The 27,048-nt window shown below is 42.6% G+C and overlaps 1 protein-coding gene across 1 annotated transcript in view; it reads left to right on the top strand.

Moving 5' to 3' along the window:
* The window catches only part of JAKMIP1 (janus kinase and microtubule interacting protein 1), a 1,879,738-nt gene that overhangs the window by 1,589,361 nt on the left and 263,329 nt on the right, over positions 1–27,048 (top strand). Inside the window, 1 exon segment of the mRNA XM_085642441.1 lies at positions 3,670–3,768. Within this exon segment, the coding sequence (XP_085498567.1) occupies positions 3,670–3,768 (99 nt within the window).

The raw sequence follows: 27,048 nt of genomic DNA, 5'->3' as shown, positions 1-27,048 counted from the left end.
TTTAAATGATTTTTTAAATTATACCTTTCTGTAGTTTTGTAGACTTTTTTGTTCCACATGAGGAGGCTATACTGTGGTAATGAAACCAAAGGTAACAACTGGGCTCTGGTAGCACAAGGAAGCTGCAGTTAATGCTTGTTCATCACATCTTAATGTACCTGTCACAGTTACATTAGATAGTCGCATAGCAAGGATGTATCAACATTGAAAACGTATTCCGCATATATTTTTTAATCAATCTGTTATTTTAATCAACATACAGAGATCACTCTTGGACTCGATGTTTCCACAAAGTGACACATTACATTTCTTTTGAAAGAGCTTTTCAATTTTTATATTTTCTTACTTTAGGTATTTTTGTATTACATTTTTCTTACATAGAAGTGGAACAAATAGAAGAGGAGCCTTACCGCATCTTAGTTTACTTCTTTACTCTTTGCCTCAAGGGTTATAACAAGTCACTTCCTTTCAGTATTTTTTGCAATGGCAACTCTTTACAGGAAGCCCGCGGGCAGATTTATCAATAATTTTCACTGATGCAAAGTCACAAAGTGTGACACAAACCTATGCAAAGTGTTTATAAAGTATTTACTTTCCAACACAAAAACATTGTGCTGTTAAGTAGCCCTAAAAGTAACACAAATCGTATTTTGCGCTGATTTGTGTTACTCTGCATCAAGAGGGCATCCCATGGGTGGTACATGGGCATTCTCACTCTACCACCGATGGTGTTTGACTCAAAACCCTGTCTCTAACAATGGTGGACAGTGCTTTGCACCCAAAATAAATGCCTCCTCAGGGCAGGTACTAACAAGGAGAAGTGGTTTCATTCTTTCTCACTTTTCACACATTGCTTGAGTGTTGCTCTGTACAGCACACATGCAATGTGGGAAAAGTTTTAAATCATGAGTAGGCATAGTATTTTGTTCTGAAAGGATATTATTCCAGTACAAAATCTATGCTAGACATCATGCTCACACCTTTGTGCTGTGATTGCTGTCCTGTGTTGCCTATAAAAGTAGTAAATGTTCTCCTTAGTCTCGCTTTTATACCTAAAAGCACCACTTTCAGCACCATAGCCCCTCTTATATTATAAGCTATTTTCAAAATATGTCTCTTTGTGATCAATAAAATGATGGTGTCTCTAGGGGAAGCTGCCCCTTCATGACTTTTGACCTAGTAATACTTTTCCTTTTGTTAGATATGTTCAATATCAATAGGTATTCCGATTTGATTACTTCCTTATAGAGACTCGAAGAATAAACTGATATGCTTCTGTTTTAATGCTGCAGTATCCTATGTGGTTTTAACAAACGTTGAAATATGGATTCAGATATTCTCTATCGACCTGAAGACTCTTTCTCCTGTTCTACTTAAATCTCCACCTTACCTCCTGTGGACCTCAGAAATGTCATGGCATATATGCCCTTCACCGAGCTGGACAAACTGTTGGTTCTCGGGTAGGGAAACAAGATCTTCTTTTGGGAAGATAGTTTGGCTCCACTTGTCAGCTCCTGCAATTATCTCCTGGTAACAGCTTTGCTGTCTAGCTCATACAGTGATACCTCTGGAACCATTGGGAGCACCCTTGTATTCTGCCATCTTCACCACTTACCTGCATTTGACACATCTGTACCTGCACTGTTCTAATGATGTTCAAATATTGCACCACATAGCCAACTTTCACTTTATATCTAAATCATAAACCATAAAAGCCATTATTTCACATATACCTACCAAACCTCTGTCCAGCACTAATCTTACCCTAGTATTGCTTCTGGCACATAGCTAACATATTAGTGAACTTACCAGGCTCATTTAACACGTTCAATCACAAGATCTTACTTAAGGCAGTCCAGAACATGGCTGTTGTTTCGGTGTTTCAATGCCATAATGCTCATCTATCATCATGGATTGCTAGCAAAGGAAGAGTCTGATCACCTTGGACTACAGTGTTCTCCAGGGATTAACTTTAGTAGTGATGCCGTTGATTTTTATCTATACGAAGACAAATAAATGATATACAGTGCTCACTTCAGCAGTATAACTAGGTTACTCTGTTCTACCTTTGAACATCTACCAACTAGTCAATCTGTTCTGGAAAGTAATTGCATCTTTAAGGTTCTAAACCTAATGGTATGGTATGGGATCAAAGTAGAGAGCTAAAACAACACCATCCAGCTTTCAGCTTTAGGGAATAACCTTCCCTTTTTTGTGCTGCCATGAGCATGATGACACACCTAGTGCTCTGTAGTTAAATGAAGTGGAAAGAGAAATCAATCGTCCATAGTTCTCCATTTCTGATTACCTTACCATAGTTTCGAGCCAGCCTCAGTTCAGGCTTCAGACAGTGGTGCAAGTCTTTAGGGTCATCCAGATGCTAGTCTCTGTAAAATAGAAAAATGCAAATTATATTCACCAGCTGCCTGCATAGATTTCTTCTTTCATATGGATTACATCAAGTAACAAAGAGTATTTTTGCAGATTCTGTATCTGCTATAATGTTACTGACTTCAGGAAAACCTGCTCATCTTCGCAGTCATTTTCTATCTTGCCATGTTTTTCAAAATGTATTTCCTTCTGTTGTCATTTGCCATATGTTTAACAATTATGAACAAACAATAAGAATCCCCTCTTTAAGATACCAGTGCAGAACCTAAGGAACCTAATTGCAAATTACTGCCCCCAACTCTGACTCACCAAACACCGACAAGAATCTAGAGCTCAAGGTAGCAATCTAAAAACACACGGAGTCTTACACCGGCTTACATAATTTTCAGCCAAGCTGTGGACCTTTGGGAGGAAATGAAGTATAATGGGTAGGCATGAAAAGGATCTCCTCATCTTCCTAGATGAGCATCATTTGGCAGCGCTGCTCTTCCTTGTCCTATTTGTATCCTGCTTGCTTGAATGACTGTGCGACTGGGTGAAGTTGCAGGGTTTGCACTGGTGTGGCTCCAGTTCTTTCTTGTAATCTGCAGTCTCCAGATCCTTAGTTGTTCCAATCATGTGAAGTAAGAGTTATGTTGTTGAATAAGTTACAACTTTGACGTAACTCTACAAGGTGTGTTTTCCCACCTATGGGTGTCACAGGTGAACTTGGTTCAATGCACCAGCGATGAAGACAAGTTATTGCAGCCCCACAAGACACTAATATTTCAGGCAAAGAACCTCTTCGAGGCGTTCAGTCAAGTAGTCAATAAAGTAATGTACTCTACGAAGCAGACACAGCTTTCAGTCAAGTAGTCAATGAAGTAATGTATTCTACGAAGCACATGCAGCTTTCAGTCAAGAAGTCAATGAAGCAATGTACTCTATGAAGCACACACAGTTTTCAGTCAAGTAGTCAATGAAGCAATGTACTCTATGAAGCACACACAGCGTTCAGTCAAGTAGTCAATTAAGTAATGTACTCTATGAGGCACACACAGCTTTCAGTCAAGTAGTCAATGAAGCAATGTACTCTACAAAGCACACACAGCTTTCAGTCAAGTAGTCAATGAAGTAATGTACTCTACGAAGCACACACAGCCTTCAGTCAAGTAGTCAATGAAATAATGTACTCTACGGAGGCCACACCACTTTCAGTCAAGTAGTCAATGAAGCAATGTACTCTACGAAGCACACACAGCTTTTTGATTTCTAATCCACTGTTCTGTTGTGATTTAGATCCACAGGTTAGAAGTTGAAGAGAACCATCTGCAGATTGAGATGCAGGACGCCAGGGATCAGAATGAGCTGTTAGAATTCAGGGTGCTAGAGCTTGAAGTAAGAGAGTCTTTCTGTAAACTATCCAATGGAGCTGGAATTGTCTTTGAACCAAGACTGAAATATACGTAAATGACATTGCTGTTTAAAACATGGACGCCACTGCATTTCTAGTTTTTTAATTGTCAGTTTTGAGCGGGTGTGTATTTGAATTGCCTTAATTAATTTGTAAATAATGCCTGATAAACTTTAAAATGTAAAGAACTAATATATATCCATGCCTGGCATGTTTTGGTATGCACCCAATAAAATTAATTTGTTTTTCTGGTTTTGCCTTTTTTTAAATTTCTGTTCCGCTGCCATGACACCTCACTCCCGCATGCCAGTTTCCCTGCTATGCCTCCTTGGTTGCATTGCCCTAACAATAATATCCCTTGGTTACCTAACTGTATATGCACATTTCCATAACATTCTATCTCACAATCCAATGATCGGAGTCATTTTGTATATCTTTTCTTTTGAAACATTAACATTATCTTTACAAGTAATACATCACAATATAATTGACAGCCAAAACAAAAAAACAAAAACAATGTAATTTGCTGACTTTAAAAAGCTGTAAAAGCGGTTCCAATTTGTCTTTTTGACACTCATGGAGAAAGTAGATATTTCTTGAACGATTTGAGAGCTGCAGGCAGCTTCCCTCATGCGGGCAGCTCAGAATGCTATATAACGATCTGCAGTTCGATGTCGCTTTTACATTTTAAAACTGGGGGTGTTTTCAAAGTCTCATGAATTACATTAAGTTTGATGTGAGGACACAAAGCCGCCTTTTTCACCCTTTTACCTCTCTGAAATTTCTATCAACAAACTAATCAGCTTTTGTGTTTTGAAAAAGCAAGGACTACTTACATACTTTTATTTCTCCATCCAGTTCTTTTCCTTATAATCCATGCATGTATACAATCCTGTGAACTAATAAAATACGTTTTTCACCATATCATAGCCAGTGATTTATTTTGCCTCTGCATCCAATCCTTGACGTTTGTTTTCCTCACATTACCATTTTACTTTGTAAGGATTGTACATGTAACTTAGAAAGTGGGACAAATTGCTAACAATATAAAGTATTATTTAAAAAAAAAAATATATATTAGCTATCACATTCGTGATCAGCAGTATAACAACAAGGTAACTTCAGTGTGGCTGAACATGCCCATTGTGTCAGAAGAGCACCTTCATTTGTGCCCATACTGTATTTGCACCTTCTGCTGCGATCTTCAACATAAGTATACATTGAAAAGCTGAATTTTGAATATCGCAGTACCAGCCCCATTTCAATTAATGGTCACATATAATTTAAAGGTAGGTAACCACAGAACCTGGGACCAGAATTACTAATAACTGGCCACAAAATAGTGGTCTCAATTTATGACTAGTATTTTTGTGACCAGTACTGAATTTTACAAACCGACCTATGTACTAATAATTCAGTTTGTAATATTTCAAATTGGAGTGGGTTGCGATAGACCTACCTCATGACTACTAATGAGGTAGATTGCACATTGTGACATACTCTGATTGGATGTCATCACAGGGATGGTTGCCTTGCTGCTATGTGATTGCATTTAAATGAAGTTTTTTTTTATTTTTAAACAGACTGTGCTTCAAAAATAAATACTTATTGGAAAAACCTGGTTTCAGGGTTTGCAGTGGTTGAATGGACCACTGCTTAATATGCCACAAACATTTAAAAAAAAATATTCTTAGAGGCAAAGGGATCCCAAGTGGACCCCTTCCCTTTTGTGAATAGGATACCACTCCAACTGAGGAATCGGTAATTTTGTAGTGCTAAGCAATTGTATTTCAGTGGGAAAATATTGTGTTCTTATTTACCCTTGACATGATGAGGAGTAGACATTTGACTAAGATGAATGTTGCATTAGATATTGTATCTATGTCATTAATTGAAGATCTTGATGATATCACAGTTCCTAAAAAGATAGGCTCTAGCGACATCTGTATTATAAGGCAGACATGACAATGATTCTGCGTAAATCAGGGATTATGGCGGCCTCTGTGAATTAAGGAGGGTTGGGAGCAAAATCCGAAGAAAGACCCTCAGGATGTTCTCAGCTACATGCTGGGCCTTCACAACCAGATGAAGCACTTTCAGAAGGGAAAGGGGAATCTAGACGCCAGCCAGAAGGTTATGAAACAGTGGTATCACCAGAATGCCACTCTGGTCGATTTTCAGCCTGGCCATAAAGTGTGGGTGATGGAGCCTGTGAAGCCAAGACCAATGGTCTGGGCCCTATGAGGTGAAAAGGCACAGTGGGGATGTCACCTACATGCTGGACCTCAAGATCCCCAGGAACCCTTTACGGGTCCTGCATGGATCATTTGGTTCATGAAAGGAGCCTTAAGGGAGCTGGAACTGAAAACAAAGGAGGCAGATTCCAACAGCATTGGTGACAGCAGAACCTCATTGTCTGAAGGAGACAAGAACGTCTGGATCCCCACAGACCTAGAACCCAGTTATGTGATGGGAGATGACATTGATAGTACCCTGAGAGTACATAAGATCCCAGATGAGCAATGGAGGGGGGGGGGGGGATGTGGCCTGTGGAAGCATATGCCTCCAATGGGGAGGGACACTCATCTCACTTTAGAAGTAGAAGACCACACCAGGTACATGCCCATGAAAGCCATTTTTCTAGCAACATTTTGGCTGACCCCTGAAAAGTATTGCAGGCGATTAAGGAACAGTCACAAATTCCCGAAACAGTCTTGGGTGAATTTCCTGTACTATTCCAACAAGACACTGAAAAGTTGGTGAGAGATAGCAAAGTTAATGGTTCCAGTGGGCTGTTCAACTTGATTCTCAGGGAGCACATGCTCAGTACTTGTTTCACAGAGCTGTCACAGCTCCTAGTGAACAGCAAGCTGACTAACCTCGGGAAGCTTGCTGAGGAGACGGGTCAGCACCAGATTGTCCGAAAAGGCATCTGGGGGACTCTCAAAAGGGTGGTCAGGGGTCCCACCAATAGAAAGAAGGGGGAGAAAAATATAAAATTAAGGATTTCTCAAGAGGCCCTCAAAATAATCCCCTAGGGAACTGTATTAACCAGTCCCAGTTTGAGCTCAAGAAGAAAGGGTTCATTGACAAGCAGGCAGGGAGGTTTATCCTCCTGTGCACAGAGTCTTAAAAGTATTAACACTCCGAGGGAGACATCAAATGCCCCCCCTCCCCACCGGTGGGAAGACACAAGGGTTGGCAAGTGTAGCTCTTGAGGAGGAGGTGGTCCCAATTAGATTAGTGGAGCAGACATAGGTGGCACTAGTATCCTTGGGGGATAAAAAGATGGTTAGAAAAGCCTATATGCCTGCCAATATTTCTTAACTACACATCACCACCAATGGGTAATGGGTGGGTGCTCTGAGGGACACAGGAGCCAGAATAACTATTGTGAGGTCTCAGCTGGTGTCCTCAGAGCAGGTCCTCCCTAACACATTCCTCCAAGTCATAGTTGCAGACAACTGTGAGAATCATCTACTGGTGGTTCTTTGATTGGGTAGGGAGGGTCTCAGGTTCTCAAAAAAGGCTATGAGCCTTTCCATGCCTGTAGATTGTGTGACAACGACCTGAAGCACACTACCTGGAAGGAGGTAGAGCTCAGGTCACATTATGAGATGTTGGGATTGCCTGAATGGGTCTGTATGACTACAGGGTCCATGGCTGCCTGAGAAGGGAGTCAAGGGCACCTGGAGTTGGAACAATGACCCAGGCATCTGCCAAGAAGAGCAGGAGAAAGCGGCGCAGGAAACCAGCCTCTGAAGTTCCCATGGTCCAGGTTGACAGGGTACCTCAAGATGATGCCCCTGAGCCTCCAAGGTAGGACACTGCCAACCTGGGTGACCTGTCCGAGTTTGCTGGATGGCAATTTGATGGTGGGCCCGCCAAGGAGGAATTCTTCTAGGTGCAGAAGGAGTGCCCCACTCTAGAGAGCTAGAGGTGGCAAGCTGAGGCCCAGGCAGCAGGTGATACCTTTGGAGATCACCTTATCTTTTGGGAGAAAGGCCTCCTATATAGCAAGCCTACGTTTCCTGGGGCAGACCGTGTGCTGGTGCCCCCCTCTGCCACCCCAGTGTTACAGGACCTTCCTGCTGGGGATGGCTCATGGCTTCCCCTGGCAGGACCTCTGGGGCAAGACAAGAACTTTGCCATGCTTGTTGTCCACTTCTATTGGCCTTGGATGAAGACAGCCTCAAATGCATTCTGTCATGTCCCAAATAATCATAAACATACATATAAACAATGAGTAAAAAATACCATTTATACACCATATCACATTTACACTCCTATTTACAAATAAAGAACCTATAATACAATATACATCACTACATATAGTTTACAAAGCATAAGCAACAAAGCATAAACAAATTCTTTTAGAGCCTGCTGAAGATATATAAAACTAAAAGAGTTCTTGTCAGAAAAATGCAAGTTAAGGGTGGAGAATATTCCTATCCCATGGTTATCTAGAGAGGCTATTTGGTCCAGTAATGAGGGTATCTATATATATATATAATTTCTTCTAATATTTAGGTGGGATGGGGAATTTTTTCTTACCAAAAATGCTTATTTCTACGCACTCTTCTTTGTATATTTCCACAGGTGTAGACGCAGCATGCGTTCTTTCCTATATGGGCCACAGTGGTTTTTGATCTAAAATTGCAGCAGGCTCTAAAAGAATTTGTTCATGCTTTGTTGCTTATGCTTTGTAAACTATATGTAGTGATGTATATTGTATTATAGGTTCTTTATTTGTAAATAGGAGTGTAAATGTGATATGGTGTATAAATGGTATTGTTTACTCATTGTTGATATGTATGTTTGATTGTTTGTAGCCCTGAAGAAGTCCGTATGGACGAAACGCGTTGGCTACGCAGATTTTAAGAAGAATATTGAATAAAGAAATTTTAAACGGAACCTGCTAATTGGACTCACTTCTGTTTGAATTTGCTTATTGTACTATATATAATCTTTATGGGGTGCTGGATCATATTCTTTTTTTTTGTGTACAATCAAATTGGAGATTTAGAGGTATTGAATCTCAGATCCCTAAGCACCCGAAACAAACTTGTAATACTTTTGTCCAACTTCAATAATAAGTGCAGATAATATTGCCTCATACCTCTTCCCTTGTGTTTGATCAATTCTGTCATGTCCCACATGTGAGGCAAGTCGGGAAAAGCTCAAGGCATTCCTAACATCCTTACCTGTCATTGGCACTCCCTTTGAAAGGCTAGGCATCAACATTCTTAGACCCTTGGACACCAACACAGCGATAGGCAACAGGTTCATCCTGGTCCTGGTGGACTATGCTGCTAGCTAACCAGATGCCATTCCTCTGAGGTCAATGGCTACATCTGCAATGGCTAGGGCCCTGATGATGATTTGTATCCATGTGGGTTCCCCAAAGAGCTAGTGTCTGACATTGATACTATTTTCATGTCAGTGTACATGAAGTCCATGTGGGATGTGTGTGGAGTAACTCATACGTTCTCCATACCCTATCACCCCCTCGAAATGGTCTAGTGGAGAGATTAAACAAGACCCTAAAAGGCATAATATGGGCCTACCTGAGCCGATGAGGCGTAAGAGGGATGTCCTCCTGCCATGAATCTCTCTTTGCCTACTGGGAGGTGCCACAAAAGCGGTTTGTGTTTAGCCCCCTTTAAACTCCTCTATGTCCACCCTGTTAGGGGACCTCTTAGCCTTGTTAGAGCCCTGTTAGAGAGGCTCCCCTGACGAAACATTGCTCTGCAACCAGGTGTGTCGCTTCGGGAAGAAGGTAAAGAGCAACCCAGAGGCCAGTCAAGAAGTTATGAAACTCTAGAATGACCAGAAGTCCACTCTAGTCGAGTTTAAAACCTGGCAGAAAGTGTGGGTCGTGAAGCCCAGGGCTTCCCAGGATTGCTGGACAGGCCCATATGAGGTGAAGGAGCAGAAGGGAGAGTCTAGCTACCTGGTGAATATCAAGACCCGCAGAAACACCTTAAGGGTGCTCCAAGTAAACCACCTCAAACCACACTTAGAGAGGTCAGAAGTCAGTTTTATTCTGATGACAGACAAAGGGGTGGAAGAGGAGAGCGAGCCTCTCCCTGACCTCCTGTCTGCTCAATGTTATGATGGGTCAGTAGAGGGTGTCAACCTGTCCCCTATTGTAGGAAATTTGGTTACTGGCTGAGGGGGGTGAAACCCTTCTTAAGCAGCAATCAAAATTCTTCTCAGGGTGAAGCCACAAGCAAACCCTAAATTAACCTGTTCTCAACAGTCGGGTAGCTTGGTACAGAGCAGTGAGGCTTATCTCAGAGGCAATGTGTAAAGCATTTGTGCAACGCTTCAAATAATAAAACAGTGCAAGCACATCACAAAAGGAGCTCACAGCAGGATTAGAAAAATAGAGTGATTTAAAATAAATAAATAAAGACCAAAACAACTAAAATACAATTAATAGAATGCACAATATTGAATTTTAAAGTGAAAATAGTGCCAAAAGACATAAAGCACCAACTGTGGATATTTGGCTTTGCTGAATTGGGACAAAGTCACAAGTTCAGGCGGACCGGAATGGAGCACAGGCCACAACAGGGACCCAGTTAGGGCTGCTGAACAGAGTACTTTAAAACCTGGTTTGCAGAGCAATGCGTGGATCCGCATCAAAGGTGCGTCGCACAGCTGAAGCAATGCATCAGGTCCAAGTGGTTGCAAGGCTGTGGTGCGAGGCCCTGTCCTGTTGACGTTGAGGATCCCGTCCGGTGTTGAGAATATGATATGCAGTGGCGGTTCTGAAGGCAATGCGGCTGCATAGGCAATGTGGGTGTTTGTGACCGGTCCAATCCATGAAGCAGAATAAATGTGTTGATTCTGCATGGGGTTGTGCCGCACAGAAGAGGAGATGCACCGGGTCAGCTGGATCCACAAAGCCTAGCAAAGCACCTTTGGCCCACTGCCAAGGGTCCAGGACTGGGGTGGCCCCACTTGGCAGGGAAGACACACATATGGTCAGGTGCAGATGCAACGTTGTTGGGAGCCTGTTATGTCCCTGAGACGTCTGAGCAGGAGGGGTGCCAACTAGCCCTTGGAGTCACTTTGGATTTTAAATTCAAGAGATGCAGGGCCAGTCCTTCTCATCCAGGTAGGAGGGTAGCAGGCAGCAGGTCAGCACACCAAAGCTGGAGTCCAGCAGAGTGCCCTCCACCAGAGTGGCAGTCCTTCATCAGTATAGCATTCCTCTTGTCTGAGGACCAGTATGTATTGCCAGTTAAACTTTTGAAGTGGAGAAGTTTCTAGAGGTTTCCCTTTCAAGTTCACAGACATCCTGCCTTTCCTGCCCTGACTCCATACTAACTACAGGGAGTATGCAGCTCTTTGTGTGGAGGCAGGACACAGCATTTTATGTATAAAAAGGGATGGTTTGCTCCTAACGAAGGGTTTATTTTGCCAAGTTTAAACCACACACAGGCTCTGGAATGGCAAGGCGGAGACAGGTTTAAAGCGCTACTTAAGCTGGTGGCACAATCAGTACTGCAGACTGAGCTAAGTTCCTGAGTACCTTTGATTTTACATCAGGGTACTGGCAGATTGTTCTAAGCGAAAGGGAGATCTGCATTCTCGACCCCAGATTGCCACTTCCAATTCAGGGTGATGCCCTTTGGCTTAAAAAATGCCCCTGCCACCTTTCAGAGATTGGTCAACAGGGTCCTGGATGGGAAGGCAGCATTTTGTCCCACCCACCTGGATGACATGCGTCAGGCCCTGTAGCAGGCAGGCCTGGCTTTCAAGTTCAGTGAGTGCCAGATAGAACAGGGTTCTGTGGTGTTTCTGGGCCGCATGGTGGCCGGGGCAAGCTGTATCCCCTACAGGTCAAGGTCTCTTCCAGGGGATACTCATCAATAGTCATAAACACTGATATATATATATATATATATATATATATATACATATAGGTGATCAAGGCCGCTTGGACGGCCGAAACGCGTCTTGACATAGAGAAATAAAATAATGCTGAATACAGTTGGTCTACGCTGGTGATTTCCGCGCGTAAGTGGGTGAATATCGCGAGTTGCTGATATATATATGCAGCATAAACCATAATACTAGGCTCAAATATGCCAATATTGCATTGAATTTTTTTTTATTTGAAATACTTAAAAAGAAAACTTATAAAATAAAATGTTTATGACACAGAGAAAAAATGCCTTTAGCTTGTTTTGAACATAACCTTTATTTTCAAAGGAAAAAAAGGCAAGGTCATAAAGGCAGATTAGCCTAGAGAGGCTGCATATAGAACACTCTGAAAAAACTGGCGCCGTGCCTTTAAGACGTCCAGGCTCCCATCATGCTTCACAGGTGACAGTTAGGTCAGTTCTTTTTTCAGGCTCCTTCTGTGAGGATCCTGGAGCATTGAGCTCGTTGATTAGTGTTTTTTTGTTTCTAATTGGTTATTTCTAGTGACTTTTTTTTACTTCACTTGACATCTTTAGTACTTATTGTGCTAATTTCATCATTTTTTCTGACTTTTACAAATAAAATCTTGTCAGAATGCCAGCCTTATTTATAAGTGTCCTTCCTGTGGGAAAAAGATAGCAAAGTCAGACCCGCACTCAGTCTGTATTGTGTGCCTACCATCTTCTCATAGACCTGATGAGTGCTACTATTATCTTCAGTTCTCCAATAGAACCCTGCATGCTATGCAGGAGAGAGGAAAGGAGTCAACAAGTGGCCGGGAAGGACATCCCTCTAAAGAGCCCTCCTCTCAGAAAAGGTTAGAGCATAAGGAAAAGGGTGAAACAAGAAGACCCCGGTCAAATTCGCAGTCGAGGGACAGATCGACTTCAAAGATACCCTTATGCTCACCATCAGCGTCGAAGTCGATGTTGAGGCCCCCTTCGCCGTTGAAGTGGACGACTTCAGGTACGAATTCTAAACCCAGGCCTAAGTCGAAACCACCTCGTAGACGGTCCAGATCCGGCTCGCCTACGACGCCGGGAGTCTGACGCTCCACGTCGACATCTCATCATCGACAAGAAAGATCGCCATCGAGGGAATCTGTGCCGAAGTCGAGAACACCTCCGACGTCGAGAACACCTCAGACAACGACGTCGAAACCGACACCAAAGAAATCGACACCGATAAGGCGAGGGCGTTACCGCAGACGGCGGGTCAAAACAAATTACCGTCTTCGAGAAGGTCGCAGTCAATATGATCGCCAACGAGGAGGTTGACGTGGAGAACGGTGCAAAGGTCACCCCCAGTGTCAAGGAGTTGGTCACCGGAAAGGAGATCGCCATCCAGATCGATTGGGAGGAGGGTGACACCGAGAAGGTGGACATTGAGGAGGTCGACATCCATCCACAGGTCTCCACCTGCCAAGAGACAGATGTCAGATCGGTCTCCGGTATTGACGTCGAGAGGTCCATCGACGTCGAAGGGAAATCCAGGTGCTGACTTCTAGGAGTGTTTCATCTTCTCCTGAACTCCGGATTGTACAGATCACGCCTGAAGTCTCTCCAGTTCCAGAACATCCTACTAACATCTCCCCAAGATGGTTGGAAAACATAAAGGACTGGAAAATAGGGAAAATCAACTTGGCAGGACATTCTCGTTCTCCTTCTCATTCCCCTGCTCACTCTCCTGAGAGGAGACACAGGTCATGGTCTCCTAGGAGTCGGTATGTTCATTCTCCTGACGGACAAGAGAGGCGTGCTACAGCTCAGAGATCGCCAATCTCAAGGAGACACAGAACAAGGTCTCCTAGGAGTCGGTCTATAAGATCTCGACACCGCTTTCCTAGAGAACGAAGATGCAGGTCACCTTTGTGGTCCTCTGACTCCAGGCCCTCGCAAGCAGACTACTCGCTGGCTCTCTCATCTACTCCACCGACTAGAATTTCACCAGTAGATGATATCGTGACTTTTAATGAGGTCTTGTGCAGAGGGGCTGCAAAGATAAACATCGAAATGCCTTCTTCTGCTCCTTCAACATCTGTGATCTTCGACACTCTGCATCACAGGTCATCCTCAAGACCTCTACTCCCTCTGGTACCTGGATTGCTAGAACCAGCTCTCCATACATTCCTAACTCCGGCTTCGGCGGGAGCAGCACCGTCAAGGATAACAAAGAAGTATAAGGCACCTAAGCAGGACTCGTATTTCTTAGGTCTGATCCACCCCCTGACTCTGTCATCGTGTCAACGGCTAGGAAGAATCACACTGGGTCATCATCTTCTACTGTTCCCCCCGATAAGGACAGTAAAGCCATGGACTCAATTGGCAACACATCTGCGGCCTACATGAAGGTGGCCAGAGGTTTAGCGTTGTTGGGCTGATATGAGCACACTCTTATGGGACTCTATCACGTTATGCAGAGAAGCTACCGAAGGAAGACAGGCAGATTCTCTGATCTTGCTGCTCATGGTTATTCTCATGAAGTCTGCGCCCGTCGATCCTCTTGGTAAAGGGTTACGGGGTCGAAGCCAGAGGCCCAGCATAGGATTCTTAATCCTAAGCTAACAATGAGATGTCTCAAATGAAAACCGAACTAGACACAGTGAAGGCGGCGGGATTGGAAAAACGAAAAGATTTCAGGCGTCGCTGCTGACCATATGATCGGCGCCAGTACCAGCAGAGGGTTCAAACCCCTCACTGGTCATCGCAGCACCATCAAGGAAGATCTCATTACCACCAGTGTCGACCTGGTAGAGGAAGGGGAGGTTCAAGACAGACAACCCCTGCAGCTAAACAACAAGCAAAGCAGTGAGTGCTTGCTTCCCCCAACTCCATTGCCCGCTCCAGTGGGTAGAAGGATAGGTTTTCACTTGGGCGAGTGGCCCAAAATAACGCAGAACAGATGGGTGCTCAATATTGTGAGGAATAGGCACTCAATCAGATTCAAGTCACCTCCACCCTCTGTACCTCCTCGGAAAGACACATTACATCGCATAAATATGCTAAGAGAGGAGGTCTCCAGATATGAAAACATGCCATCGAAGAGGTTCCCTGGCACCAACGTCGACAGGGTATCTATTCCCATTACTTTTTGGTCCCAAGGAAAGGACCAAACAAGGAGTTCAGGCCTATACTAGATCTCAGACTATTAAACAAGTTTGTTCTCCGAGAAAGGTTCAGAATGTTGGCCTTACATCAAATCGTCCCACACATTCATCAAGGAGACTGGATGTGTTCCATAAATCTTCAGGGTGCTTAATTTCACATCCCAATCTCTCGGAAGCATCGGAAGTTCCTAAGGTTCAGAATACATTTGAACTACTTCCAATTCAAGGTCCTGCCTTTCGGGCTAAAGTTGGCTCCTTGCACCTTCTCGAAATGGCTTAGCGGCGTCCTTGAGGAAGAAGAAGATTTTTGTTTACCCGTACCTAGACGATTGGTTGCTCAAAAGTGCCTCTCCCACCCTGCTGCATGAACATCTAAGATGCTGTATTCACCTTGTAAACCAGTTATGCCTGTGCGTCAACTTCAAGAAATCCATCCTCAATCCAATTCAGAGGATACACTACTTGGGCTCAACTCTGGATGCAGCAAGCGCAGAAACGTTTCCTTCGGAGGAGAGACTATTATCCATTCTCCACAAGAGTCAATCCCTCCTGAGAACTTCTCATCCCACGACCAGACAGGTATCTTCTCTGCTGGGATCGATGGCCAAGTGCATATTCATTGTCCCGAATGCCAGGCTACAGATGAGATCCTTACAACAAGCTCTGGAGGACCAATGGTCTCAGGTCTCCAGTCGCTGGGAGGATACTATAACCCTACCTCATTCAGTCCAAATCTCCATAAGATGGTGGATGCAACGATCTCATCTTCTGAAAGGAGTTCCTTTCCTCCAGGAGCTATCAAAGCAAACTTTTGTCACAGATGCGTCCCTTCAGTGATGGGGCGCTCACATGGGATCCCTTCAGATCCAGGAAATGTGGTCAGGAAAGGAACAGCTTTACCACATCAACATGCTAGAGCTCAGAGCAGTGCATCTGGCACTCAAGCGTTCTTTCCTTCCATCATGTCAAATTCCCTGATAGTTCAGACGGACAATACAACAACCATGTATTACCTGAACAAGCAGGGAGGGACCAGGTCCAGACCCCTGTCTCTGGAGGCTCAATCGATCTGGAAGTGGCCTCTTGCAAGGAACATGATGATATCTGGAGTTCACCTCTCAGGCTCCCTCAGTGTTCAAGTGGACGACCTAAGTCGAAACTTCGTAGAAGCGCATGACTGATTGCTAAAAGATGAGATAGCTCAAGACATCTTTCGCAGATGGGGCACGCCAGACATAAACCTTTTTGCGGACGCAGGAAACGCAAAATGCTGCGCCTTAGCATCCTGATACCCTCAACCAGGCTCCAGGGGGAATGCTCTGTTGATCGACTGGTCAGAGAAATTACTTTACGCCTTTCCACCAGTCCCTCTCTTACCTCTTGTGATCAACAAACTGTACAAGTCCAGGACAGAGATCCTGATTGCACCAGAGTGGCCTCATCAGTGGTGGTACCCAGACCTTCTACATCTGCCCAAAGTGCCACACAGGAGACTGCCATGTCATCCGGATCTACTGACCAAGTCAGGAGGGCAGGTGTTTCATCCCAACCTACCGTCACTGAGGTTGACAGCATGGCTTCTGAGTTCCTCCAATATGGACACTTAGGCCTGTATGCAGATCTTAAAGGAAGTGAGGAGCCCTTTGACTAGAAAGTCATATGCTTTCAAATGGAAGCGGTTTTATCTGTGGCGTACGGCTAATGGTCATGACCCTATCCGGGGTCAAAAACAGGTTATTTTACCCTATCTGTTGTACGTAGCCAAAGCAGGTTTACAATTCTCTTCTATCAGAGTACACCTGGCAGCGATTACAGTGTATAGAAAGTCTCCCACTCAGGCTTCTTTCTTTCAAATGCCAGTTGTTAAAGACTTCCTGGAAGGGATTAAAAAGGTTTACCCACCTATTAGGTTGCCATCTCCTTCCTGGGAACTTAATGTGGTCCTATCTAAGTTAATGGGCCCCCCCATTTTAACAAATTCACAAAGCCTCTCTACAACACCTCTCGTGGAAGACCCCTTTTCTAGTGGCGATTACATCTGCTTTCAGGGTGAGCGAGATGCAGGCCTTGTGCTCTACAGAGCCTTATCTCGTTTTCCATGCTAACAGAGTGGTGTTGAGGACCCACCCGAGTTTCCTTCCTAAGGTAATCTTGGAGTTTCATATTAATCAATCAATCACTCTTCCCACATTCTTTCCTAATCCTACTACGGCTGCTGAGAAGGCATTGCATTTTCTGGATCTTAAAAGAGTGTTGAAATTCTATCTGGATAGAACAAAGGGTATAAGTAGTCGGACCGCCTCTTTGTTAACTATGGAACATTACACACTGGGTTACCCTCCTCTAAAAGGTCCATCCCTCAATGGATAGTGTCTTGCATCACGTTATCCTATCAGCTAGCACACAGACAGCACCCTGGCAAACTGAGGGCTCATTCTACGAGGGAAAAAGCTGCTACTACAGCTATGCTTAAAAACATACATATTCAAGAGATATGCAAAGCAGCCACATGGCGTTCAGTCCACACGTTTGCACGCCATTACTGCTTAGACTCTGATACTAAGGTGAATGCTCAGTTTGGGCAAGCATCCATGAGAAATTTATTTGGGTAATTCATGATTGAAGACAGCTGTTTGATATGTTGGTATTTGTCCGCAGGGTCCAGGGATGGGCTTGCTTCTCTATTCAGTGTTTATGACTATTGATGAGTATCCCATGGAAGAGAAGGATAAGTTACTTACCTGTAATACTAGTTCTCTTCCAGGGGTATACTCATCAAAGTCATAAGCAACCCTCCCTCCTCCCCGGACGAATACCATGTCTATAAGAATGTATCTGTTACTCATATTATGAATATAATTTTATACACCGTCAAAAAGACCTGACCTAACTGTCACCTGTGGGGCATGATGGGAGCCTGGAGGTCTTACAGGCAAGGCACCAGTTTTTTTGTAGTGTTCTCTATGCAGCCTCTGTAGGCTAGGCTGCCTCTATAACCTTGCCTTTTTTCCTTTGAAAGTAAAGGCTATGTTCAAAACAAGCTAAAGGCATTTATTCTCTGTGCCATAAAAAGGATATTTTAAAAGTTTTCTTTTTAAGTATTACAAATGAAAAAAAAATCAATGCAATATTGCCATATTTGAGCCTAGTATTATCGTTTAGGCTGCATATTATAAATATATATATATATGCCCATATCCCACTACAGCTACTTTCTACCATCTACCCAAAATCCATAAAAACTTGGATAGACCGCCAGGCCGTCCTATCGTGTCATCCATTGGGTCATTAACAGAACATATGTCTCATTACATCGATTTTTTCTTGAGAGAGTTTGTGGTAACATTATCCTCGTACATTAAAGATACGACGCATTTCATCTGCAATATTGCTAATACACCTTGGGAACCTGACATGCTCATGATTGTCTTGGATATCACAAGCCTCTACACAATCATTAAGCATGAGCATGGTGTGCAGGCAGTAGAATACTTTTTAAAAGAGAGATCTCTCCAATTCGCTGAGCATAATATCATGCTCACTGAATTTATTCTGTTCTGCCTCAATAATAACATCTTTTTGTTTGACAAACAACATTACCGACAGATCCAGGGTACAGCCATGGGCACCTGTTTCGCCCCCAGCTATGCAAACTTATTCGTAGGCTGGTGGGAGAGGCAGGTGGCCTGGGCTGATACATATGAACATTGGACTAAAAATATTATTTTATGGTATAGGTACATAGATGACCTGTTTATTTTGTGGAAGGGACCCAAGGACGAAGCTGAAAAATACATTTCAGCACTCAACACAAATACCCTGAACCTTCATTTAACTGGACAATTCAGCACGCAACAAGTCCCTTTCTTGGATCTTAAAGTCTTTGTCCAAGATGGGAGTATCTGTACAACTCTCTTCAGAAAAGAGACTGCAGGGAATTCAGTACTAGAAGCACAGAGTAGCCATCAAAAATCTTTAAAAAACAGCATCCCTTACGGTGAATTATTACGTCTAAAAAGAAACTGTTCCCGTGAGGTGGACTTCCAATGTGAAGCATCAACTGCCATTGAAAGATTTCGATCACGTGGCTATTGTCCTAACCTACTTATGAAAACTTTAAGCAAGGTTAACAAAATCTCTAGACAATCCCTATTAGACACAAACCGTGCTAATGCCAAAGCAAAATCAGATATTTGTAGGTTTATCACAACTTTCTCTAATGAGACAAATACTTTGAGAAAGATCCTTTGCCGTAATTGGCACATTTTGAAAACAGATGTAATAATAGGTGACCTCTTACCACCCTATCCACAAATAACCTTCAGAAGATGTAGATCCCTAAAAGACAAATTGGTGAACAGTCACTATGAACCTATCCCTTTTGTCCAACCTATTAGCAAATTTGCCGGTTTCTTTCCTTGTCTGAAATGCAAGGCGTGTAGGAACAGTAAAAAGGTATCTTCGTACAATGTCCCTGGTATGAAGAAACCGAGACTAATTAACAAACTGTTGACTTGTAATACGCCATTTTGCGTCTACTGTCTTACATGTCCTTGCCCAAAGCAATATATTGGCAGTACGATCCACCCCACAAAAAAACGTATCCTAGAACATGCCAGAGCAATTGAAAAACAAAACTCCTCATACCCTGTAGCAAGACATTTCGCACAATACCACAATAGTGACAGAAATCTATTGTCATTTTTTTGCCTTGATCATGTCCCAGTCAGTGACCGAATGGGAAATCGGGAATTGAGGTTGAGGAGATTAGAATCTCGCTTTATTATTGACCTCCAAACCACTACACCTTATGGTTTGAATACAGAGGAGGAACTGTCATGTCATCTAGGTAAACGCTGAAATACTTTTTGATATTTGGGGACCGAGATGTTATAGTGTTTTTCTGCTTCATTGTGATGAATAGACTACTGTCACTTTATGCCCATACAGGGCTCAATTATGCTTCGAATGTTTGAAATGAATTACATATATCTACTTATTTTTGTTGTATGCAGAATTCTGACTTGTTAATCATTGTAGGTTGATTTGACTCATCTAGGGTAACAATTCACCTAAAATTGACCGTCTTTTGATGTATTTACATCATTTGCTCCCAAGTGCTTTTTTCACTTGCATTAATGAATTTCAGAACTGTATTTAATTTATGATGCAATATATATATTATTTTCTTCAAGTGAACAAAAGTCCGATGTATAACTGTATTTGCAGTCTTTTCACTATGTTTTTGATTTAGTGAACCGGAACTAGATTATGTGAACCGGATATAATACTGCTCACGTAAACTGCACGTTGTAACTCAGTCGAAAAAGGCGCGAACGCCGAAACGCGTCCTGCTGTTACTACTGCTATCTCGAAATAATACAATAAATTAATCGCATCGAGAAACCTTGCTGAGTGCGGTCTCCTTCATTCTTCCAGTGGAGTTCTTGGAGCCTAATATATATATATATATATATATATATATATATATATATATATATATATATATATATAGATATAGATATAGATATAGATATAGATATAGATATATATGTACGTGTATATGCATATATACTTTTTGTTATTGCTCCGGGGTCCCCGCATGTGGCCGGAACTATTCAGTGATAATGACTTTGATGAGTATACCCCTGGAAGAGAACTAGGATTACAGGTAAGTAACTTATCCATTGAAACCATCCTGGCCTGGCAACCCCATAAAATAGACTGAGGAGTCCTCATAGGATACTATAGGAGGTTTGTTATTATATATGGCACCATTGTTGCCTGCTTAGCAGAGGTTACTTCAAAGTAGCAGCCCAGAAAGCCTTTGATACCGCCAAGGAGGCCATGTGTACAGCACCTGTACTCAAGGCTCCTGACCTTTCTAAGGAGTTCATAGAGTAGACAAACACTTTTGAGCATGGCATGGGTGCTGTCTAAGCACAGTTAAATGAGGAGGTCTTAGACCAACCAGTAGCCTTCGTTAGCAGGAGGTTTCTTCCACAGGAACAGAAGTGGATTTCGATTGAAAGGGAGGTCTTTGCAGTGGTCTGGGCACTGAATAAACTTAAACCATACCTGTTTGTGGCTCACTTCTGGGTTCAGACAGACCACAGGCCTCTCAGATGGCTCAAGCAAATGAGGGGTAAAAATCCAAAACTGTTGAGGTGCCCCACCTCCCTACAAAGAATGGACTTTATGGCAACGCACCATCACGGGTCATACCACGCAAATGCTGATGATCTATCCAGGTTCTTCTGCCTGAGTGATGAGAGCTCTCAATGGGTTTGGTAGTTCGCCCCACTTTCATCTGGGGGGGACACATGTTAGACCTGTTAACCTTAGGATGGTCTTCCCCCCCCCCCCCATTTTGCCTTCCTTCTCCACCTTTGGCTGTTCTCATTTTTGCTGGCCTAAGGACTCTGTGCACTTTACCACTGCTAACCAGTTCTAAAGTGCATGTGCTCCCTCCAAAAAAACATGGTAACATTAACTTATCCCCAATAGGCATATTTTAATTACTTATAAGTCCCTAGTAAAGTGGTACTACATGTACTCACGGCCTATAAATTTAAATCGACAAGTGGGCATGTAACAGTTACTATGCCACCCATTTATTAAGCCCTTTGCACATGACTCAGGCCTGCCATTATAGCCTGTGTATGTGCAGTTCAAAGCTGCCATTTTGACCTGGCAAAACAAACCGTTTGCCAGGCCCAAACCTTCCTTTCTAATGCATGTCAGTCACTGCTAGGGCAGGCCCTCAACAGCCCAGTGGGCAGGGTGCAGCGTATTGAAAAGTATGACATTAACTTTTAGGTTGTACATGTCCTGGTAGTCAAAAACTCCTAAATTCGTTTTTCACTACTGCAAGGCCTTCCTCTCCTATAGGTTAACATTGGAATAACCTTATTACATGTAATAAGCTGTAGGTTTTCAATTGGAACAGGTTACAAGTTCATGTTTGGTGTTTTTGGAATTGTAACGAAAAATCCTAACAGTGTAAAGTTGGATTTTAAATTACAATTTGTAGAAAGTTAGCACTTTCCTGCCTTCACCAAACTGTAGCCTGTTGCTGAGTTCCAGGACTGCGAGTAGCTGATAGTTGGGTTTTGTGTTTTCCTCCTAGACAGCCAGACACAATAGAGAGCTTAGGAGTGCCTGGATTCCTAGATCACTAGCAGGAAGGGAGGACAGAGCTGAGCACGGCCCTACTTACACGTGAATAGGCTGTGCCCTGCCTTCACACAAAGGACTGCATACCCCCTGCAGTAAGTCTGGAGGTAAGACAGGGAAGACAGGACTGTGGACTTTAAAGGGAAACCTGTAGAAGCTTCTCCCCCACATCAGACACAACTGTGTATAAATACTGGATCTCATACACCAACTCTTCACTTCACTTCTGGACCTGTGATTACTGTGCCAGGAAGAAGGACTGCTGTGTTGCTGAAGACTGCCACTCTGTGGAGTGATACCCTCCTGGACTACTGCATTGCTGGATTGCTGCCTTGCTGTACTGACCTGATGCATGCGTCCCTGTTGACTCGGTGAGAAGAACTGGATCTGCCTCTTGAACTAATGATAATCAGAGTGGCTCCAAGGGCTAGTTGGCTGGCCTCCTGATCAGAGCTTTCGGAACAGTACAGGATTCAACAACTTTATAACCTGAACTCCCAAATAGAGCCAAAACAGTCCTGCTGTTGAAGGAACCATGTCTTCTAGCTCAGAGCCCCCTTTTTTATTTCAGTTTGAAGACATGTTATTCAACATGTAACAAGTGATGAATTGATACTTACTCAAATGCATGTTTCTGGTGCATTTATTCTGTAACTGTATAATGCGTCTGTGAAGCAAGATCCATCAAAAACACATTCAGTGATTATTTTATGACCATTCAGCTTAGAAAGTATTCTAGGAATGCCATAAATCTTATCAATCCTATGATTATGTCCCTTCATAATTCTATTATTTTATATATTTTAATCACGTGCTTTGAGGCTTCTTTCTTTTAGTTTTTAGGTTCTTAAATACATACAGGACAGGTTCCATTTTAGATGTAGTGTCTAATAGTTAGTTTAGGTAACTTGTCCATCTTATTTACCTTTGGCCAAATCAATCCTAATTAATATAGGTTGCCATCTTAGACCATGGAGGCCGCCAACTTTGACAATGGAGGCTGCCACTTCTTGGACAGCTGAGTCAAAGGTAGACATATTGATGATGCTGCATAATTCGAGAAAAAATGGCAATGGAGGCTGCTATTTTTTCTCGAATTATGCAGCATCATCAATATGTCTACCTTTGACTCAGCTGTCCAAGAAGTGTCAAGTCATTCAGATATAGACTTCAGCAAAAACCCCAGTTTGACACCAGTCTGGGACAGGTGCCTTTTCAAGGTCATATAACAACCATAACCCAAATAATGTAGTCAATTTTTTTGTTTATATTTTTATTATTTTAGCATTTCATCAAGTACATTTAACATTGAGTTCACAACATTCACCCATTTGTCCCATTCTCTGGGCGCTGTACACCCATGGAGGCAGAGTCTATATCAGTATCTCCAGTCAATTTCTTTACAGTTACTTCCCATTCTCCCTGTGCCTACCTGTAAATGTCACTAATAAAAGTTATTGTTCTCCCTCTCTATCCAAGTTGAAATTGAGTATTCCCCTCGTATTTTATCATACTTCCTCAGGCACCTTCTCCCCTTGTAGACTTCCTTTTCCATCATTCTACAATGTTCCCAGTTTTGATGTTTAGGGGGAAGTCCAGAACCTCATAGCTGTGTGATCTACTGCTTGGCCACCAGACAACCCAAATTCACCTATAGCCCCTTGTCCACAGCAACCTCGACGATGACGCAGAACCTCGCATAACAGCTCCACATGTCCACACCAGGACCTTGCAGCACCTTGGCTACACAACACACATTCGACGTTCTGCAACCGGGATTATAAATTACTTTTGTTCAGCAGGTCTACCTTGGTCCCATCTTTGATTTTACTGATTGGATTTTTGTTGTTTTTGTGTTAAATAATTTATTGGATTTTACGCTATTTTTCTAAATTGGTATGGGATTCTTCTTGTGTTGTGTTTCACTTTAATACTGTGTGAATTGCTGAATAAATACATAACACTTTGCTTCTAAATTAACCCTGACTGCTCTGTGCCAAGCTACCAGAGGGTTGAGCAAAGGTTAATTTGGGGTTTATTCCTGGATTTACCCTCTCAAGGATTGTGGTTGTTGGTTGAGTCGGGCTTCACCACCCTAAACCAGTAAGCCGATTTTTTTATAAGAAGGTATTAATTGGACCTTAATATTTCCAGGTTAATAATACACATTTTAATTTACATTTATGGTATACATCATTAAAAAAATATATATATTATAATAGTGTTCCCTATACTTCACAATAGGAAGATGTTCACCTTGGTGGCAGAGAGCTCTGCCAACTGGTGATTTTATTTTAATAAAACATATTATTGTTTTTATTATTACAGAACATAACATAATTGTCCATAGGCACTATTTTGGACATTTTGCAAAGACTAAAGTAGTAAGTAGTACAAAAAGAAACCTCATGTCTATCCCACATTCATTAGCCTGCCCAAAGTAATCCCACCAGTGTCCCCATATTTTCGAATATTTACATGGGCAAACTCTGGCTCAGTAGTTCTTCTAGTTTTAAAACCAGTCCATGGTAGCTTGGCAATTGGATATGCTAAGCAGTTGCGCAGCTTTCCGATGGTTGGCAATGTCTCTCTTGGCTATGAGAATAGCCAGGCGCACAGGTATGTGCTCGCCTCGCCCTCCCCCCCCCCCCATGTCCTCCAGTATACCTAACACAGCCATATTGGGGGAAAGATCCGGGGGGCTCCCCAACATCCAGGTCAGCACAGATTTGAGCACCGGAAACATTCTGGTGTATCCAGACTACAGGCTTGCCACAAACCATGTGGAGAAAGATATGTGGTGAGCAGGTGGTGTTATTAAATATGTTTCTTCCAAGAAGTATTGGCTAGGGACCGGGGGTTCATTTGAGTGTCATCCAGTGGGCCCACCCAACCCTCCCATCTATGTTTGAGGACCGTGAACCTGTCTGGTGCATTAATCACTAGTGATTTGTAATTCTGATGGATACATATGCCTGTGGATTCCTCACCTTTTGAATTACCCCTACACCAGCATTCTGCAGAAACTTTTTCTTAGCTCTCCCACGTCGATGAGGACATCACAATGGCACGGTTTCGCTCACGACTCCGTATGATGTCACCGGAGCGATAAGAATATATATATATATATATATATATATAACAAAAAGAGTTGCCCATAGGTGGGATGCACTCCCAGGTGGAGATTACGCCAAAGTAAGGGCACACACCATGAACAAAGTCCTTTTGTGGTTTCCTGCCAGACGCGTTTCGGGCCAACGCCCTCTTCAGTGGCAGACAATGTGACGTGACGGCGTGCGGCAACCGCCAGTAAATCCCCGCAATAATTATGCTCAGGTGAACCACCTGAAGCAATGCTTTCTGGGACTGGTGGTTCAGTAAAACCCAAGTGGGTCGCCGCCGGCACTCACATTCATAAATGTCTTTAAAAGGATTGCCGATGTTCGCGCCGGCACCCCTGCATATAACAGGCACCTCCTGTTCCACAGTTGCTAGTTTTACTGAACCACCTGGGAGTGCATCACACCTAGAGGCAACTCTTTTTGTATTATATATATATATATAACTATATATAGTTATATATATATATATATATATATATATATTTATATATATTTATATTTATAGGGGAAGCATTTTTTGTTTTGCCAATAACTTTGGTGCCGCTTAACAAATCTTCACAACATTTTCAAAAAACGTCTCCATTTTGGTTCGGCTGCGAAAAACGGGAGGTCTCAAAACACGATTTCCCTATGTTATGTCTAAGGGGATTTTTAATTTTCTTAACACAACTACAGCCCTAACCACTCAACAGAATTATACCAATTTTGTCAGAAAGCTAGATACTGGTCCAAAAAGCGAGCTTTTTGTGATTTGGTGGGGATCGGTTCAGTAGTTTTGGAGAAAATAAAGTTTAAAAAATATAGATATCTCGGAGCCTAAATAGCCTATTGGGAACCTACTGAAATTTGATTGGCTGCCAACACTTCAACCAGGAAGTGTTGGCAGCCATCTTGAGACTTGGTTGAACCGAATCCCACAAAAAAATATTTAAACAAAAGAAAAGGGGTCAGGGTAGAAACACCCTAACCCCTAAGGCCTCTTGGGGGCCACAAAAAGCATTTTTAAAAAGATGTTTGGCGGGATCTGCGGATCTTGATTTTTTGTTTTTTAAAAACCCCCTCCTAGTATTCTTAAAGCCCCGGGCACCGCCACCTCCCTGGGACATGTTAAATTATTCACAACACAATGGTCCAGCACTCAAATTTCAATCATAGTATACAAGGAAATATTTAAATACAAATATACATTAATCAATCATATTTCATAAGAACAGATAGTAGTTCAGCAGAATTGTTTTCATCAGATCCTTTATTCAAAAACTTCTTTCCAGCAAGATAAAAAGACCGTAGCCAACGCATTTCATCCTCGCGGACTTCTTCAGGGCACAAAAAACAGTCTGCGCTGAATTCATTCACAAAATAGTATTTCTCCTTTCTAAAACCTCATAAAATCTGACTGACGCCATGCTACCGTGCCAGCTGACCGAATTCTACTAGTTGGAAATCAGAACGAAAGATGGTTGACATTGACTAATCCCATGTCGTGTGAAATACAACAATTGAATTTATAAAAAATCACCATATATAATTTTCAGATACTTTCAGATTTTATGAGGTTTTAGAAAGGAGAAATCCTATTTTGTGAATGAATTCAGCGCAGACCGCAAGAAAAAACGTTGTTTTTTGTGCCCTCAAAAAGTCCACGAGGATGAAACGCGTTGGCTACGGTCTTTTTATCTTGCTGGAATGAAGTTTTTGAATAAAGGATCTGATGAAAACAATTCTGCTGAACTACTATCTGTTCTTATGAAATATGATTCATTAATGTATATTTGTATTTAAATGTTTCCTTGTATACTTTGATTGAAATTTGAGTGCTGGAACATTGTGTTGTGTTTATAGTTATTTGAGGCATTTTTGTCTCAGGAGATTTAGGGGTTTTGGATCTCCGGTCCTTAGCACCTTGCTTATGTAAATAAAAA

The sequence above is a fragment of the Triturus cristatus genome, chromosome 2_2, assembly GCF_964204655.1.
Source record: "Triturus cristatus chromosome 2_2, aTriCri1.1, whole genome shotgun sequence".
Lineage (NCBI taxonomy): Eukaryota > Metazoa > Chordata > Amphibia > Caudata > Salamandridae > Triturus > Triturus cristatus.
This window is presented reverse-complemented; position numbering and strand designations above follow the sequence as displayed.